At 33.4% G+C, this 13729-nt stretch overlaps 1 protein-coding gene across 4 annotated transcripts in view; it reads right to left on the bottom strand.

Moving 5' to 3' along the window:
• Positions 1-13729, bottom strand: part of Micu3 (mitochondrial calcium uptake 3) — an 85167-nt gene that overhangs the window by 38584 nt on the left and 32854 nt on the right. For all 4 annotated transcript variants that reach the window (XM_090353995.1, XM_090353994.1, XM_090353992.1 and 1 more), the window contains exons 3-7: positions 13469-13500; positions 9703-9781; positions 7744-7791; positions 3264-3346; positions 1408-1479 (exon numbers count right to left, since the gene is read on the bottom strand). In XM_090353995.1, coding sequence (XP_090210121.1) covers positions 1408-1479; positions 3264-3346; positions 7744-7791; positions 9703-9781; positions 13469-13500 — 314 coding nt within the window. The remainder of the gene's footprint in view (positions 1-1407; positions 1480-3263; positions 3347-7743; positions 7792-9702; positions 9782-13468; positions 13501-13729) is intronic.

The raw sequence follows: 13729 nt of genomic DNA, 5'->3' as shown, positions 1-13729 counted from the left end.
CAAGAATGTTGTTAACTGAAATGCTGTTACACTAAGTATTACACTGGAATTGTTTTAAAAATGATTCTGGTAGTTAAATTATATACTATAGTCCTTACTTATGTGCTTATTTTACTTATATGTTATTTTTATTTGTTCTTTAAAACTAAGTCTCCTTTCAAGCATATTTGCTAGGGAAGGCTTCATTCAACTATATGCATATAAGATGATCTTCAACATTTTTCAAGAGTACATTAGTGAAGGTTTATCAACTATTGATAATTACATCATGGCCAAATACCTATGAAATAATATGTGTTTAAATATATCGGGAGTGAATATGGTGCCACATGCTATAGTAGTCCAAGGTATTAAAAAAAGCTAATACATATAGTAACAGAAATAAAGATGCTCATTTCAATTTAATGTAGATTAGTTAAAGCTATGGCACAGAGTCATTTATTTAAAAAAATAAATTATCATTGCAAACCAACAAAATGCACTGTTTCTAGTGTCTAAGTAGTAGATGAAAAATATGTCCAATGGCTAAAGTGCAGGTTTTGAAGCTAGTTAGAGGTTCTAATCTTGTCATTGAATAGGCATATAATTTTGTATGAGATAGTTTAAAATGTTATTGTTATTATGAAAGGTGGTGTGCAGAGGGGTTATTGCTACACAATTCAAGTAAAGATACATTTCTTTTTGGGCAATGTATAGCACCCCTTCCCTTGCTCTCCCAGTGAAGGAAGCTTTTTAAATCACCAGGTTTTCATATTTCATTATGGACAATAAATAAATAACTGGATAGATTAAATAAAGAAAATATATGCAAAGTACTTAGCATATGCCTGATAGTCAGGTATGTAAACCTGTTTTTATTTGTACACTGACCTGTATATAAGATGGAATATTTGTGATTTAAAAAAATTGTTAGGAAGATTAAAGGTAATGCTCTTTAATTCTAACTTTAGGATATATGACAATATTATGCATTGCATAAAAATAATGTGTAGAAATTATTTCTTAAAATAGAAAACATTTTCCTTTTATTTGCTTCACCATTCATATTGTTATCTTACCGTTAAGTTTATTCACATTATAATTAAATCTTTGCAATTCACCTTTAAGTTTTTATATGCATAATGATCTGTATTAATCCACTACATGATATACCCTTCAAATCTCACAGGTAACAACAATACAGATGAAAATGATTCAATGATCATGACTATGGGTACAGATGCTTAATATCAATATTTGCAGCAAATATTGATATTGATATAAAAATACTAAAGCAATTTTTCTACCTAACTACCTAAGAATGCTTTCAAGAAAGAAACAGGGTCCAAAGTTCTAGTTTACTGTTTTTCAACATGAATAAACTTTCACCTGAAAAATCACCTGAAATTATTCTAAAGTGTTTCTTACCAGCATAGCACGTTTTTCTTCATCTCCTTTAGTTTCTCTCTTTTCATTTTTTTTCCTGAATATCTCTTGAAGCTGAAAGAAATTCAATTATGAATCAAATTCCATTAAGGGTTGTGAGGCATCTACTTACCAGTCTGTGCTAAGTAGATCCTAAGAAACAAAGACAATAATTTCATTTGTCAAGTCCTTTTAATCTATGCCTATTTCTATACATTTACATATGATCTGATTTTATTATTTTTTTTCCAAAAAAAGAAAATTCCATTATTGGGTATTGAAAAACATTGTGAAGTCAGATGTGCTTAATGTTAATTTTATTTTTTATAATGACAGAGATACAGTCTGGAATATACTCAGAAAACAAACAAACAAAGAAGCCTACTAGGATATAAAGAATATTGGTCTAGTATTCAACAACTCTGGGTTTGAGTCTAGCTTCTGTCACATCTTAATTTTATTATATATAGGCAAAACAATCAACATTCATGGAGGTCCAATATGCTCATATGTGAAAAGAGCAGATGACCTCTATCTATAATCCCTATCAGGTGATTGAGAAGAGGCTTTGTGGGCAAAGCTACTTTAAATATCTAAGGCTTGTTTTCTGTATCTGAAACACAGGGAAAATTCCTTACCATATAGAATTCTGTTTCAAATAAGTGTTATAAGTAATCAATTATTTATTATTACACAGAAACTTCTTGGTAAATGTTAACTACAATTATTATAAATGGTATTATTTCATATTTAAAATTCTATAACTTAAAGAAGTAGAATCCAATTTCTTTCATCAGAGCTCACTGCTCTTGTCTAGATAATCTGAACAACAATCTCAGTTTTATTTTACTTTATATGGTAATTGTTGAATATCAAAATTATTACCTCATAAAATTTTACTTAGTTCAACCTCATCTCCTGCTGTTAGGGATTATTTGCAAGCAAACAAGCATGCATCACATATGAAGGAACTAAAAAGACCAATTACAACTTTAAAGAAAAGTCAGCTTTTATAAAATTAAAGTGGAATAAATAATCTAAGGAATAAATTGACATTCATTTTAACTTAAGAACAAAAACAGAATTGGTACCTCCTACAAACACAGAGAGCACAGAAATTGGTGTGAACCAATGCAGCAGTGATACTCACTAGACATTTTGTTGGAAATGAACTTTACAACTTGTGGAGGAGAGGGGTTGGGGGCAGGGACTGGGGGGAGGAAAATAGGAGAAAATGAGGAAGGGGTTAACATTGTTTGAATAGGAATGTATTCATTACCTCACTTATGTAACTATAACCTCTCTCTACATCACCTTTACAATAAGATAAGAGAAGAAAAGAAAACACGAGTAAGAAGAAAGAAAAATTCTGGAAAGCAGGACAGGTGATTGCAGTTGAAGACACTGTCAAAAGGCTGCACCAGTAAAATCGGAAATATCAAGAAATAAACATCTAAAAACTGGCAGCTGTTGGTCAAAGACAATGGAAGAATAAGGAAAGAGGAAAGCATTAGACTTACACAATGATAAGAAAGAAAAATTCCTATGGCAAAGAGCTATGACCAGGTGGCTCATGGGATGGAGACTGGGAAAATATAATTACAGGATAACCTGTAGAGAATATTTGACATATTCCAAACTTCCAAGTAGAATATAAGCAACTATAATCACATTTATACACTGAATATAATTTATACTTTCACAATCGAAATATTATTCTGAAGAGATGCTTGTTTATTAAGATGAAAATCTATTTTTTTCACTTTCTTTTTACAATAGTATTCCAAATAATAGAAAAGCATAAAAATATAAGAAGATAATACTTAATGATAGAGAAATGAAGATTATAATATACATACCACTAAAAACTCCTTCTTGTCCACCATCTCATTGCCATCAGTGTCGAACATGTTGAAAGCGATCCTAAAACCTGCATGTGGCTCTGCCATAAAAGAGGAAAAAATGTTCAACCACAAAATGCTCATTAGTTGTAAAGTTATAAATATGTTATATAGAAATATTTTTCAACTAAGAAATGAAAAGTAGTACATTACTATTAGTTAAGTATAATGAGAGTTGCATGAAAGTATACCTATGTGTACTTCGTATAACAGATCTAATAACAGAATTGACAAAATACATTTAAAGAATTTATGTGATACTTATTGCAGAGCACTGAAAGAAAAACCTGAGCTACTTTTCCTCTAAAAATAAATATCCACCTGGGCATTGATGGCTGCTATCTGCAATCCTAGTTATTCAGGAGGCTGAGATCTGAGGAACATGGTTTGAAGCCAACTGGGGCAGTGAAGTCCATGAGACTCTCACCTATGAACTACCAGAAAGCTGGAAATGAGCTGTGGCTTAAAGCGGTTGAGCACTAGCGTTGAGCACAAAAGCTCAGGGATAGCACCCAGACTCTTTAGTTTAAGTCTCAGGATTGGCACACAAATTAGTATCCAAAGTTTGCCACATCACGTCTGAAAGCTTTTTTGTTTTTGAGCTTTATTTTTTATTTTCTTTTTATTGGTGGGTGAAAGCTTTTCAATATATGCAATGACTTGAAGTTGCAAAAAAATGACATGGTGATCCAGTTTCAATTCTTCAGAAAATTATGACTGAAATGCCCTATAGGAATAGATGTCAAACAAGAGAGATCACAGCTTTGGGTTTAAACTTCTAGAGGCTTAAAAAAAGAAATGTCAAGGTGGATTGAATGTGTAACTTCCAATGCCTAGGAAAAAACAAATAACACACGATTTTCTGAGACCTTTTTTTTTTTTCATATACTCTGAGCTAATTTAATCAAACCTTACAATGAGCCTTGCTCTTTCCACCTTTCACTGCATAAAGAAGAAAATGTGGACAAAAACTGTTCTCTTCCAAAGAAGAACTCAGTATACACATCTTTCTCTAAATATGTGACCCTTCTTTTCAGATATGCTTTAGAAGGGACTCCACCCGCCATCCCTGCCCCTAGAGGCACTTGCTACTGTAAAATCCTTAGCTTGGCAAAAGAGAAACATATTCTAAATCTGTTAACCAGTAATGGTGATCCCTTAAAATAACAGAAACAGGGCCAGGAGCTTGGCCTAGTGGTAGAGTGCTTGCCTAGCATGCACGAAGACCCGGGTTCGATTCCTTGGTACCACATACATAGAAAAAAGCCAGAAATGGTGCTGAGGCTCAAGTGGAAGAGCTCTTGAGAAAATCCAAGGACAGTGCTCAGGCCCTGAGCTCAAGCCCATGACTGGCAAAAAAAAAAAAAGTAACAGAAACAGAGGGAGACTTTTATGGTAGCTTTTTTTCTTTTCTTTATCTCTTTCTCTTTCTTTCTTTCTTTCTTTCTTTCTTTCTTTCTTTCTTTCTTTCTTTCTTTCTTTTAGCTTTTTCTTACATGTGTTTTAGGAATCGAAGCTTATTTTTGTTACCATTCATTAAGAAACAGAAAAATTACTATAGGACAAATATGTTTTTAAGTTTTAAAAAAAACTCTTGCAAAAACATACAGATCTTTTGTGAGCATTTTTTTTTTTTGCCAGTCCTGGGCTTAAGCTCAGGGCCTGAGGACTGTCCTTGGATTTTTCTCAAGGCTAGAACTCTACCACTTGAGCCTCAGCACCATTTCTGGCTTTTTCTAAGTATGTGGTACCAAGGAATCGAACCCGGGTCTTCATGCATGCTAGGCAAGTACTCTACCACTAGGCCAAACTTCCGGCCCATGTGTGAGCACTTTTTAAGGGAAAAGAAAAGTATAGGAATCAGAAGTAGGGAGGATATATTTAAAGATACCACATCATTTTCTTAGTTCTATTCTAAATAGCATATAAATTTGTCTATTTCTACTTGAAATTTTCTTGGAAACCCCACAAGAATTTCACAGCACTGAAAGATCCTATACTTTCTGTAGTAAGGAAACAATTTTTTTTGTGTGCATGCCCTTCAGTCACTCCCTCTCCCATCCCTACTAATGGCTTTCCTAACCAGCAGTGCTCTTACTTTTTGTTTATTAACTCTGTTTGTTTTGGTTTTTACAACACTTACACAATTTTGCATCCAAAGTTTTTATATCTTACAGAATGACTTTTCCATGTATTTTTGAGACCTTGCCTGACACCAACACTAATTCCACAGTTACATTCATCAACTGGACTTGGATTTCTAGACTGTATCAACCACGGGTATTACCAAATGCATGTTTTTTACAATTAAGAGTAAATTTTTGTTCTCATTGTGTTTTGAGAAGAATAAAACAGAAGAAAAAAATAAGAACAAGGTAACTCTGTATGTGTGCAAGTGTGTGTGTGTGTGTGTGTGTGTGTGTGTGTGTGTGTGTGTATGTGTGTATACCAGTTGTGAGACCTGAACTATCCTGAGCTTCATTTTGTTCAAGGCTAGTTGTCTACCACTGAGCCACAGTTCCATTTTTGGTCTTTTCTGAGTAGTTTTAGAGATAACAGTCTCATGGACTTTCCTGCCAAGGTTGGCTTCAAACTGGGATCCTAAGATCTCAGCTCCTTGTGAAGCTAAAATTACAGGTATGAGTCACAAGTGCAAAATAATTTTTGAAACATACTGTGCATACTCCATTTTCTCCTCTACAGAACTTCCTACAACAGAATCCAAGGTAACATCAATAAGAATAACATTCTGGGAGCTGGGTACAAGTGGCTCACACCTGTAATCCTAGCTACTAAGGAGGCTGAGATCTGAGGATCAAGGTTCAAAACCAGCCCAGGCCAAAAAGGACCTGAGGTTAATCTCCAGTTAATCTCTAGTAAATGGGAAGTGGGGTGTGGCTAAAGGGTAGGGTGGTAGCCTTGAGCTGAAGAGCCCAGGGACAGTGTCCAGGCCAAGTTCAAGCCCCATGACCCACAAATAAATAAATAAATAAATAAATAAATAAATAAATAAATAAATAAATAACCCTCTGGGACAGGAGCATGGCCTAATGGTAGAGGGTTTGCCTAGCGTGCATGAATTCAGCCCTGGGTTCAATTCCTCGATACCACATACACAGACAAAACCAGAAGTGGTGTTGTAGCTCAAGTGGTAGCGCTCTTGCCTTGAGAAAACTCCAGGACAGAGCCCAGACTCTGAGTTCAAGCCCCAGGACTGGCAAAAAAAAAAAAAGAATAACTCTCTCTAAATTTTTTAATCACAGAAGTTCAAGGTTTAAAAAAAAACAATTTCTAATGAGAGAATTTTATTGGTGCTTGTTTGAATATATTTCCTAAATCCCTATACTGAAAGTTCCAAGAGTGATATTCCTTCATGTCCTTCTTGATTCACCAACCGTTTTCTGAGAAGGAAAAATGGGTAAGGCATTGGTCCTGATACAAAAGGAGAATAAAATGAAACATTTTTCCATCACAGACCCTGCACCTCAATATAAGACCTATGCAAAACCAGAAATACTGTCAAATAAGTTAAGTGTTCTGAAGAAAATAAAACATGGAAAATGGACTAAACAAAGAGGCATAGAGAAGGAAACTGTTTTGGAGAGGATGATCAAGTAAAGATTTCTAAGTTTCCATGTTGTTCAAGAAAATTGAATGATGTTTAGTATCAAGAGAATAAGAATCTTGAATAAGACAAGTGAAGGCACAATGAACAAATCCCTGAGGTGGCAATTCAAGAAATGGAAAGCCCTTTGGCTGGGATATAGCTTAGTGGCAAAGTGCTTATAGCAAGTCCAGCATACTGAGTTCAATCCCAAGTTCAGGAGGGGAAAAAAAAGACAAAACAAAACAAAACATAACACAGAAAAGAAATGGGAATGCCAGAAGGCTGGAGCACAGAAATACAGCATACAATTCCTCCATCAAACGCAAAGAAAATGAACTGAAGGCTTTAGTAAATTCTTCACTTGTTCAGAATTGCTACATATGAAAGGAAGAGAAGAGAAAAAGTACTTTAAGAGTGAAAAGATGGCATTCTGATAGACTCTCCACCTAGAAGACTCAAGCCTCATTCTCTCATAGGAGCCTCGCAGAAAATCTGATGCAAATGAGTACAGTGGGAACTTTACAAATTATGAATATCCTGACCTTTGGAGTCTCACATAAACTGAAACTGAAAAGGCTGATATAGTATACAATATTTATAAGTTATGAACATCTAATTACCATACCATAAATGAAAGTATTTATGTTTTTGAGCCTGATTGTGATAAATTTAGCAATTTCTATGTCTATTAGGACATCAATTTTACAGAACAGTACACATAAATCCAAGGCAATTTTTCAACAGTAAGACAGGCTAAGAAAGATCTCTTTTCAATGATTCAGATTTAAAAAGAAAACTGCATCTAGAAATAGATTTAATAAGTATACTTACTTGTTAAAATGCATAAAAGAAAAAGATATTCTGTGTAAGAAATCACACCTAGAAGAAAAGTAATACCAATTATCAACTACTACCCCATGCCAACTATAAAATATTACTCTATCTTCATATGTATAAAATAATAAAATATTCAACTTGTAATAAACGTTGTTAAGCTTTAGTTGTAAAGCAGATGCTAAATATTGTTTTAAATGAGACTACATAATAACAAAATCATTGCAAAAGCAGTAATGATTTTAATTGTTCCATATACCACTATAAAATATACATAAAATACCCATTAATATTCTCAAATATATTGGCAAAATAGAGAAATTGTAGTGCTTACTTATAACTGTAACTTTAAAATTTATTACTAATTGTCAATGTATAACTCAAATATAAAAAGATCAGAAATTGTTAATGCCTTAAGATTTTAATTGCTTTTTAGTAACAAAAAAGGCATTTATTTACACATTCCAATTTCAATATCTGATTTTTATAGTGCATTAAAAATTAAACTTTAGTTGGGCACTGGTGGCTTACATCTATAATCCTAAATACTCAGGAGCCTGAGATCTGAGGATCCTAGTTCTAAGCTAGTCCAGGTGAGAAAGTCTATGAGAGATTCTTATCTTGAATTAACCACCAAAAATGCCAGAAATATAACTATGACCCAAGCTGTAAAGTGCAAGCCTTTATCAAAGCTAAATAATAAAACTTAATAACAGTGCTTAGAGTTTAAGCACAAAGTAAGCAACTTCAGTAACTAACTTTTTAGTGCCAAATTATCATTTATTGTTTTTGGCAGGTAATGCTTTTACTAAATGGGTGCTAAGTAGTTTTATTTTGATTCAATGACTTTGATTTCCTAATTTCTATGTAACTTCATAATTACAAACTAAAAGTATTTGGATTAAATAAAAATAAACACCTGTTTCTTTTTCTTTTGGACCACAGCACTTCAAACAAAAGTTAACTGCTTAATACCACCAGGCAGAGAAAATTAAAAACAGGAATAAATCTACAATATTTGTCTAGAGAATAGATTATCGTGTTTCATAAAAGGATATGAAATGCCCTTCAATAATCAGATTGTGGATTATGTACCTGTATTTTATGTAATATTCTTTGAGGCTACTGTCTTTGTCACAGAACAAAGAGGAGAGTAGTCTTTGTCAGGCAGTTTGTCAGAGGTCTGAAGGGAACACCTAGGAGGCTCTGTTTACACTATTGTAGTATGACCTATAGACAGATAGTTCTGGTTGACTGCTATGGATGTTATGGGAGAAAGATTCTGAAATGGTCAATGTATACAGAGCTACAATACTTAGATTTCACAGCAATCCCTCAAAAAGAAAGAAGGAAGGAAGGAAGGAAGGAAGGAAGGAAAGAAAGAAAGAAAGAAAGAAAGAAAGAAAGAAAGAAAGAAAGAAAGAAAGAAAGAAAGGAGGGAGGGAGGGAGGGAGGGAGGAAGGGAGGGGGTAGGGAGGGAGGGAAAAGAAAGAAAGAAAGAAAGAAAGAAAGAAAGAAAGAAAGAAAGAAAGAAAGAGAAGAAAAAATAACTGCAAGAGGGAAAAGGCGATTGAGAAAAAGGACTTGCTGCCTCCACAAGCTTACTTATTTGGAACAGTACACAAGAGTTAAGGTTGGTATAAAGAACTTCAGTAGCTACTAAATAACTTATTTGACAGTTAATTCAAGATTTCCCTCATAGAGGATTACTTATGATAATTATGCAGGCACTTTTCTTATGATTACATTGTTACTAAAGTGGCTTAATTCATAGAAAGGGAGCATTACTACCTGGAAATGTTCACAACTTCTTACCCACTGTTTTGTTTCCAGTTTATTTTTTCTGTGCACACATACACATAACAAATAATTTTAAAGTTATGTTATGTATGGAAAGGAGATGAATGTATGCACAAAATGCACAGGAACTCAAGTTAGGTACTCAAGTTAGCTTACCTCTTTCTTTAAGATTTCGGAATAGCTTTGATGAGCCCTTCCAAACTGGTGGTGTTTCTGAAAGCATTTGATTCAATTCCTATAACAGGAAGCATCAGCATATCAATCAGAAACAACAAAAATTTAAAGCATTCCTCTCTTTAATTTTTTTAATTCTTTACTGTGGAATAGCTCAGGATGTCAGTTCTAAGTAACGAAATTAATAACTGTACAAGGAAAGATAATTTGGATTATAAAATTCTTGCTCTAATAAAATTCCTTAAAAAGTGGCAAGTCACTTTATTAACATAAATTTAAATGTCAACACCAAAAAATGTTCATTTTAGAAGACCTACAATGTATATTTCTCATCTTATTCTCTGATAGTGGCTCACGCAACCACAATACCCAGTATCATCACACAATGAAAATACAATAAATGCGAACAATGCCACATTAAGTTTGATCAGATCTACCTAACTGGATTTTTATGCACATCCAAATTTGAGAACACTTCTAATACTTCCTAGTGCAGTTGTACCTAAAACCTTTGTGACATTCATACAATATCATTTATCAACTGCAAAGATAATCTATTCAGAAAAAGAAAATATCTGGAAAGCCAAAGGCAGAAACAACATTTTTAGGAGATTTGTGAATCTCTTGAAACTCATGTGTGGAATCACATATTCATTTCCTGGCTAGTGCTATATCAGCATTGCAGGTAACAAATTCCAAAAGGTGATAGCCAGTGCCTATTTGGGTAGCAATGGAATAGAGGTTTTCAGGTGATAGCAATGAGAAGCTGAGAAAATTGCTGGTGAGATAAAAGCAAACTCAAATATTTTAGTTAGAGTAAGAGATGTTAAGAAAATCACCTTCAGTACATTTTATTTTTTTATTATTATTTTATTTGGTTGGTCATGGGACTTGAACTCTGGGCCTGGGCATTGTCCCTGAGCTCTTCAGCTCAAGGCTACCACCCTAACCCTTGAGCCACAGCATCACTTACTTGAGTACATTTTATATAGTTTAATTTATACTGTATAAATAGCTACCTTTTACTGAGTACTTTCTATGACCAACAATGGACTTATACAATAGCTTATTTAAGGCAATCCTTAATATGCATGTTGTACTGATAAGTAACTGAACCAAATTAGACTATTAGTAAATGAAAAAGATCTGTACTTAGTTTCAGTAGTTATTTTAGTAATAATCCAGTATTTCCTGGTATAGATCATACAACTGACATAGTGATCATTTTTCTTGTCTGCTAACACTAATAAATTTTATTAAAAGCTCTATATTTTCAGTCACACTAGTAATCTCATACTCACTGTTTATCTTGGACTCAGATATAGTAATGCAGTATAAAAAGAATTTCATTGGCCCTTGTCCAGGGTTCCCGAGAGGGAAACTTTAAATCCTGGAAACACTTGAATTTATTATTCCAAGGAAATAACAGGAATAACAACTCTAATTAGTAGGTTAGGATGTTGAATCAGCTCTACTTCTAAGGAGAGAAGAGGGATACCTAGGTTTATATTATTCGCATAAATTCTAGACACTACACTTAATGGAGCTTCTGTTTTGATGAACCCTTGATGTGTTTAGAGGATGATACATTCTGATTGTCTGTACTGAGGACACAAAACTTCTACTGGGTCCCTACTTGACCCAATGCATTTACTCTTCATTTACTCAGTCTATATTTATATCCCAAGATCTACAAGTCTCCTAATAAATTATGAAACCTGAAGGGAGTTGTGGGAAACTCCTAGACTTGTGCAAGTTCACTGAATTTGTGATAAGCAGTGAAAATGGAGCCCAGTTCTCTTATATTAGTGGAGTTTACCCTTACCAAATCTACTAAACTAAATTTACTTTCTTAAAGTTATCATGCTATTAGAAGGAATTGCATAGTAAAAGAAGAGAAAGTGGATAATAACCAAAAGACAAACCAAACTTAGGCTTTACTTTAGCCTTTCATTTTAATTTGCTAGCTAGAACACTGAAAATATTAAATTCTATGTATTGTTTTATAATATTCCCTTTGCACTTCACACATCATAGATATATTTTCCTGTCAAATATTCTTCATGTTTGCACTAAACACTATTCAGCAGTTAATATGAGTTTCTGAAATGTTTATATTCTTAATATAAAATATCCTTAGTCTAAAAATTTTATTTTGAAAATAAAAGCACTTGTTTATCTTAAAGCAAAAACAAGAAAAAATTTAAAATTTAAAGCAATGACATGATAACTCATTATGCAGCCTTCAAATAATTACTGTGAGAGATCCAGAGCGAAAACAAGTACTTTTCCAGGTTATCATCTTTCATTGTAAAGAATTGCCAATCTTGGGCTGGGAGTTTGGCCTAGTGGTAGAGTGCTTGTCTAGCATGCACCAAGACTCGGGTTCGATTCCTTGGTACCACATACTTAGAAAAAGCCGGAAGTGGTGCTGAGGCTCAAGAGGTAGAGTTCTAGCCTTGAGAAAAATCCAAGGACAGTGCTCAGGCCCTGAGCTTAAGCCCAGGACAGGCCAAAAAAAAAAAAAAAAGAGTTGCCAATCTACATTTGTTACAAATTGCTGTTTGCTCAACCTTCAGCTAATGTATTTTAACTACTGCTATGTTTGCCCTTGGATGTCTATTTAGGTAATTATATTACCTATTTCCTTAATTAATGGCATTTATATTTTCTATTTTTTTGCTATTTTAAAATTTAAAGCTTTATGAAACATGAATTGCTAGTGCAAATATGCTATTTCTCCAAAAAATGAGTTCTATGTAATGACAAGATACTTTTGTTTGGGGGCACATGCTGATTTTTTTATTAAGATTTTATTAACACTGATTTTTTTACATCATATTTCAAATGTCATATTTAGCAAACAAGTATTCAAGAAGGGAATCTCTTTATGAAATCACTGGCACATAAATTTTAAAACATAATTAGAATTAAGCTGAGAGTTTGTATGTCATAGATACATATTGATCTATAAAATGCATTATATCTCTAGAGTATATAGCCCATCATAGATTTTTGTCTATATAGTTATATTTATATCTCCAAGATCATATCAATGACCACGAGTACCTGAATATTGAGTCATCACTCTTGTACTGTTTGGATCTAATATCCACATATCAAGGAGACCATGCACCTTTTGTTCCTTTGGTCTTATCTCACTCAACATGATTTGTTCTAATTCCATCGACTTCCCAGTGAATGCCATTATCTTATCTTGTCTTGTGGATGTGTAGCATTCCATTATATATATGTACCACATTTATTTTGTATCCATTTATTTGTAGAGGGGTATCTGGGTTGTTTCCATCGCTATTGTGAACAGTGGGGTGTTGGTTTTCAAGCTTGAACTTAAGACTCAGTTGCTGTTCTTTAGCTTTTTTGCATTTTGATCCAGAACTCCATTTCCAGATTTTCTGGATGCTTAATTGGAGAGATAAGAGCCTCATGGACTTTATTGCACAGGGAGGCTGTAAGTGGTAATCCTTAGATCTCAGCTATTCAGCCACTTCAGTAGTTAGGATTACAGGTTTGAGCTGCTGGTGCCCAGCTCAAGAGAATCTTTTTAAGTTATTTTTTAAGCAAGTTGCAAGTATATTCTCTCACATGTTGTACATCTTTTAACATTGTTGACAATTTTTTAGTGCCCAAGTTTTTTTATTTAGTAGAATTTTTCAGTAACTTGTATCACGTGTATGAATTTGAATGTGTATATGTACACATACATATTTGAAAAGCTTTAACTTACCTGTTTAGAAAGGGACTTCCATGTTTTGGCAACTAAAATAAATATAAAATAATTAGATAATAAATACTTCATATGAAATGTATCTATATTCAGTAATAACCCACCATAACACAACATCAAGGTTTTATGTCCAAAAGGCAGGGTTTTTTACCTCAAGATTTAAATCAAAGACAATCTTTTTATATTATCTATTTACTTTATATACTGTAAACATTTTCCATTTATCTTGTTTGTTGTAGTTATTGATGTACTAGAATTTTA

Source organism: Megascapheus bottae, chromosome 20, assembly GCF_031878675.1.
Source record: "Megascapheus bottae isolate mThoBot1 chromosome 20, mThoBot2.hap1, whole genome shotgun sequence".
NCBI classification, from domain to species: domain Eukaryota; kingdom Metazoa; phylum Chordata; class Mammalia; order Rodentia; family Geomyidae; genus Megascapheus; species Megascapheus bottae.
Note: the sequence above shows the minus strand (reverse complement) of the source record. Positions and strands in the feature narration are given on the sequence as shown.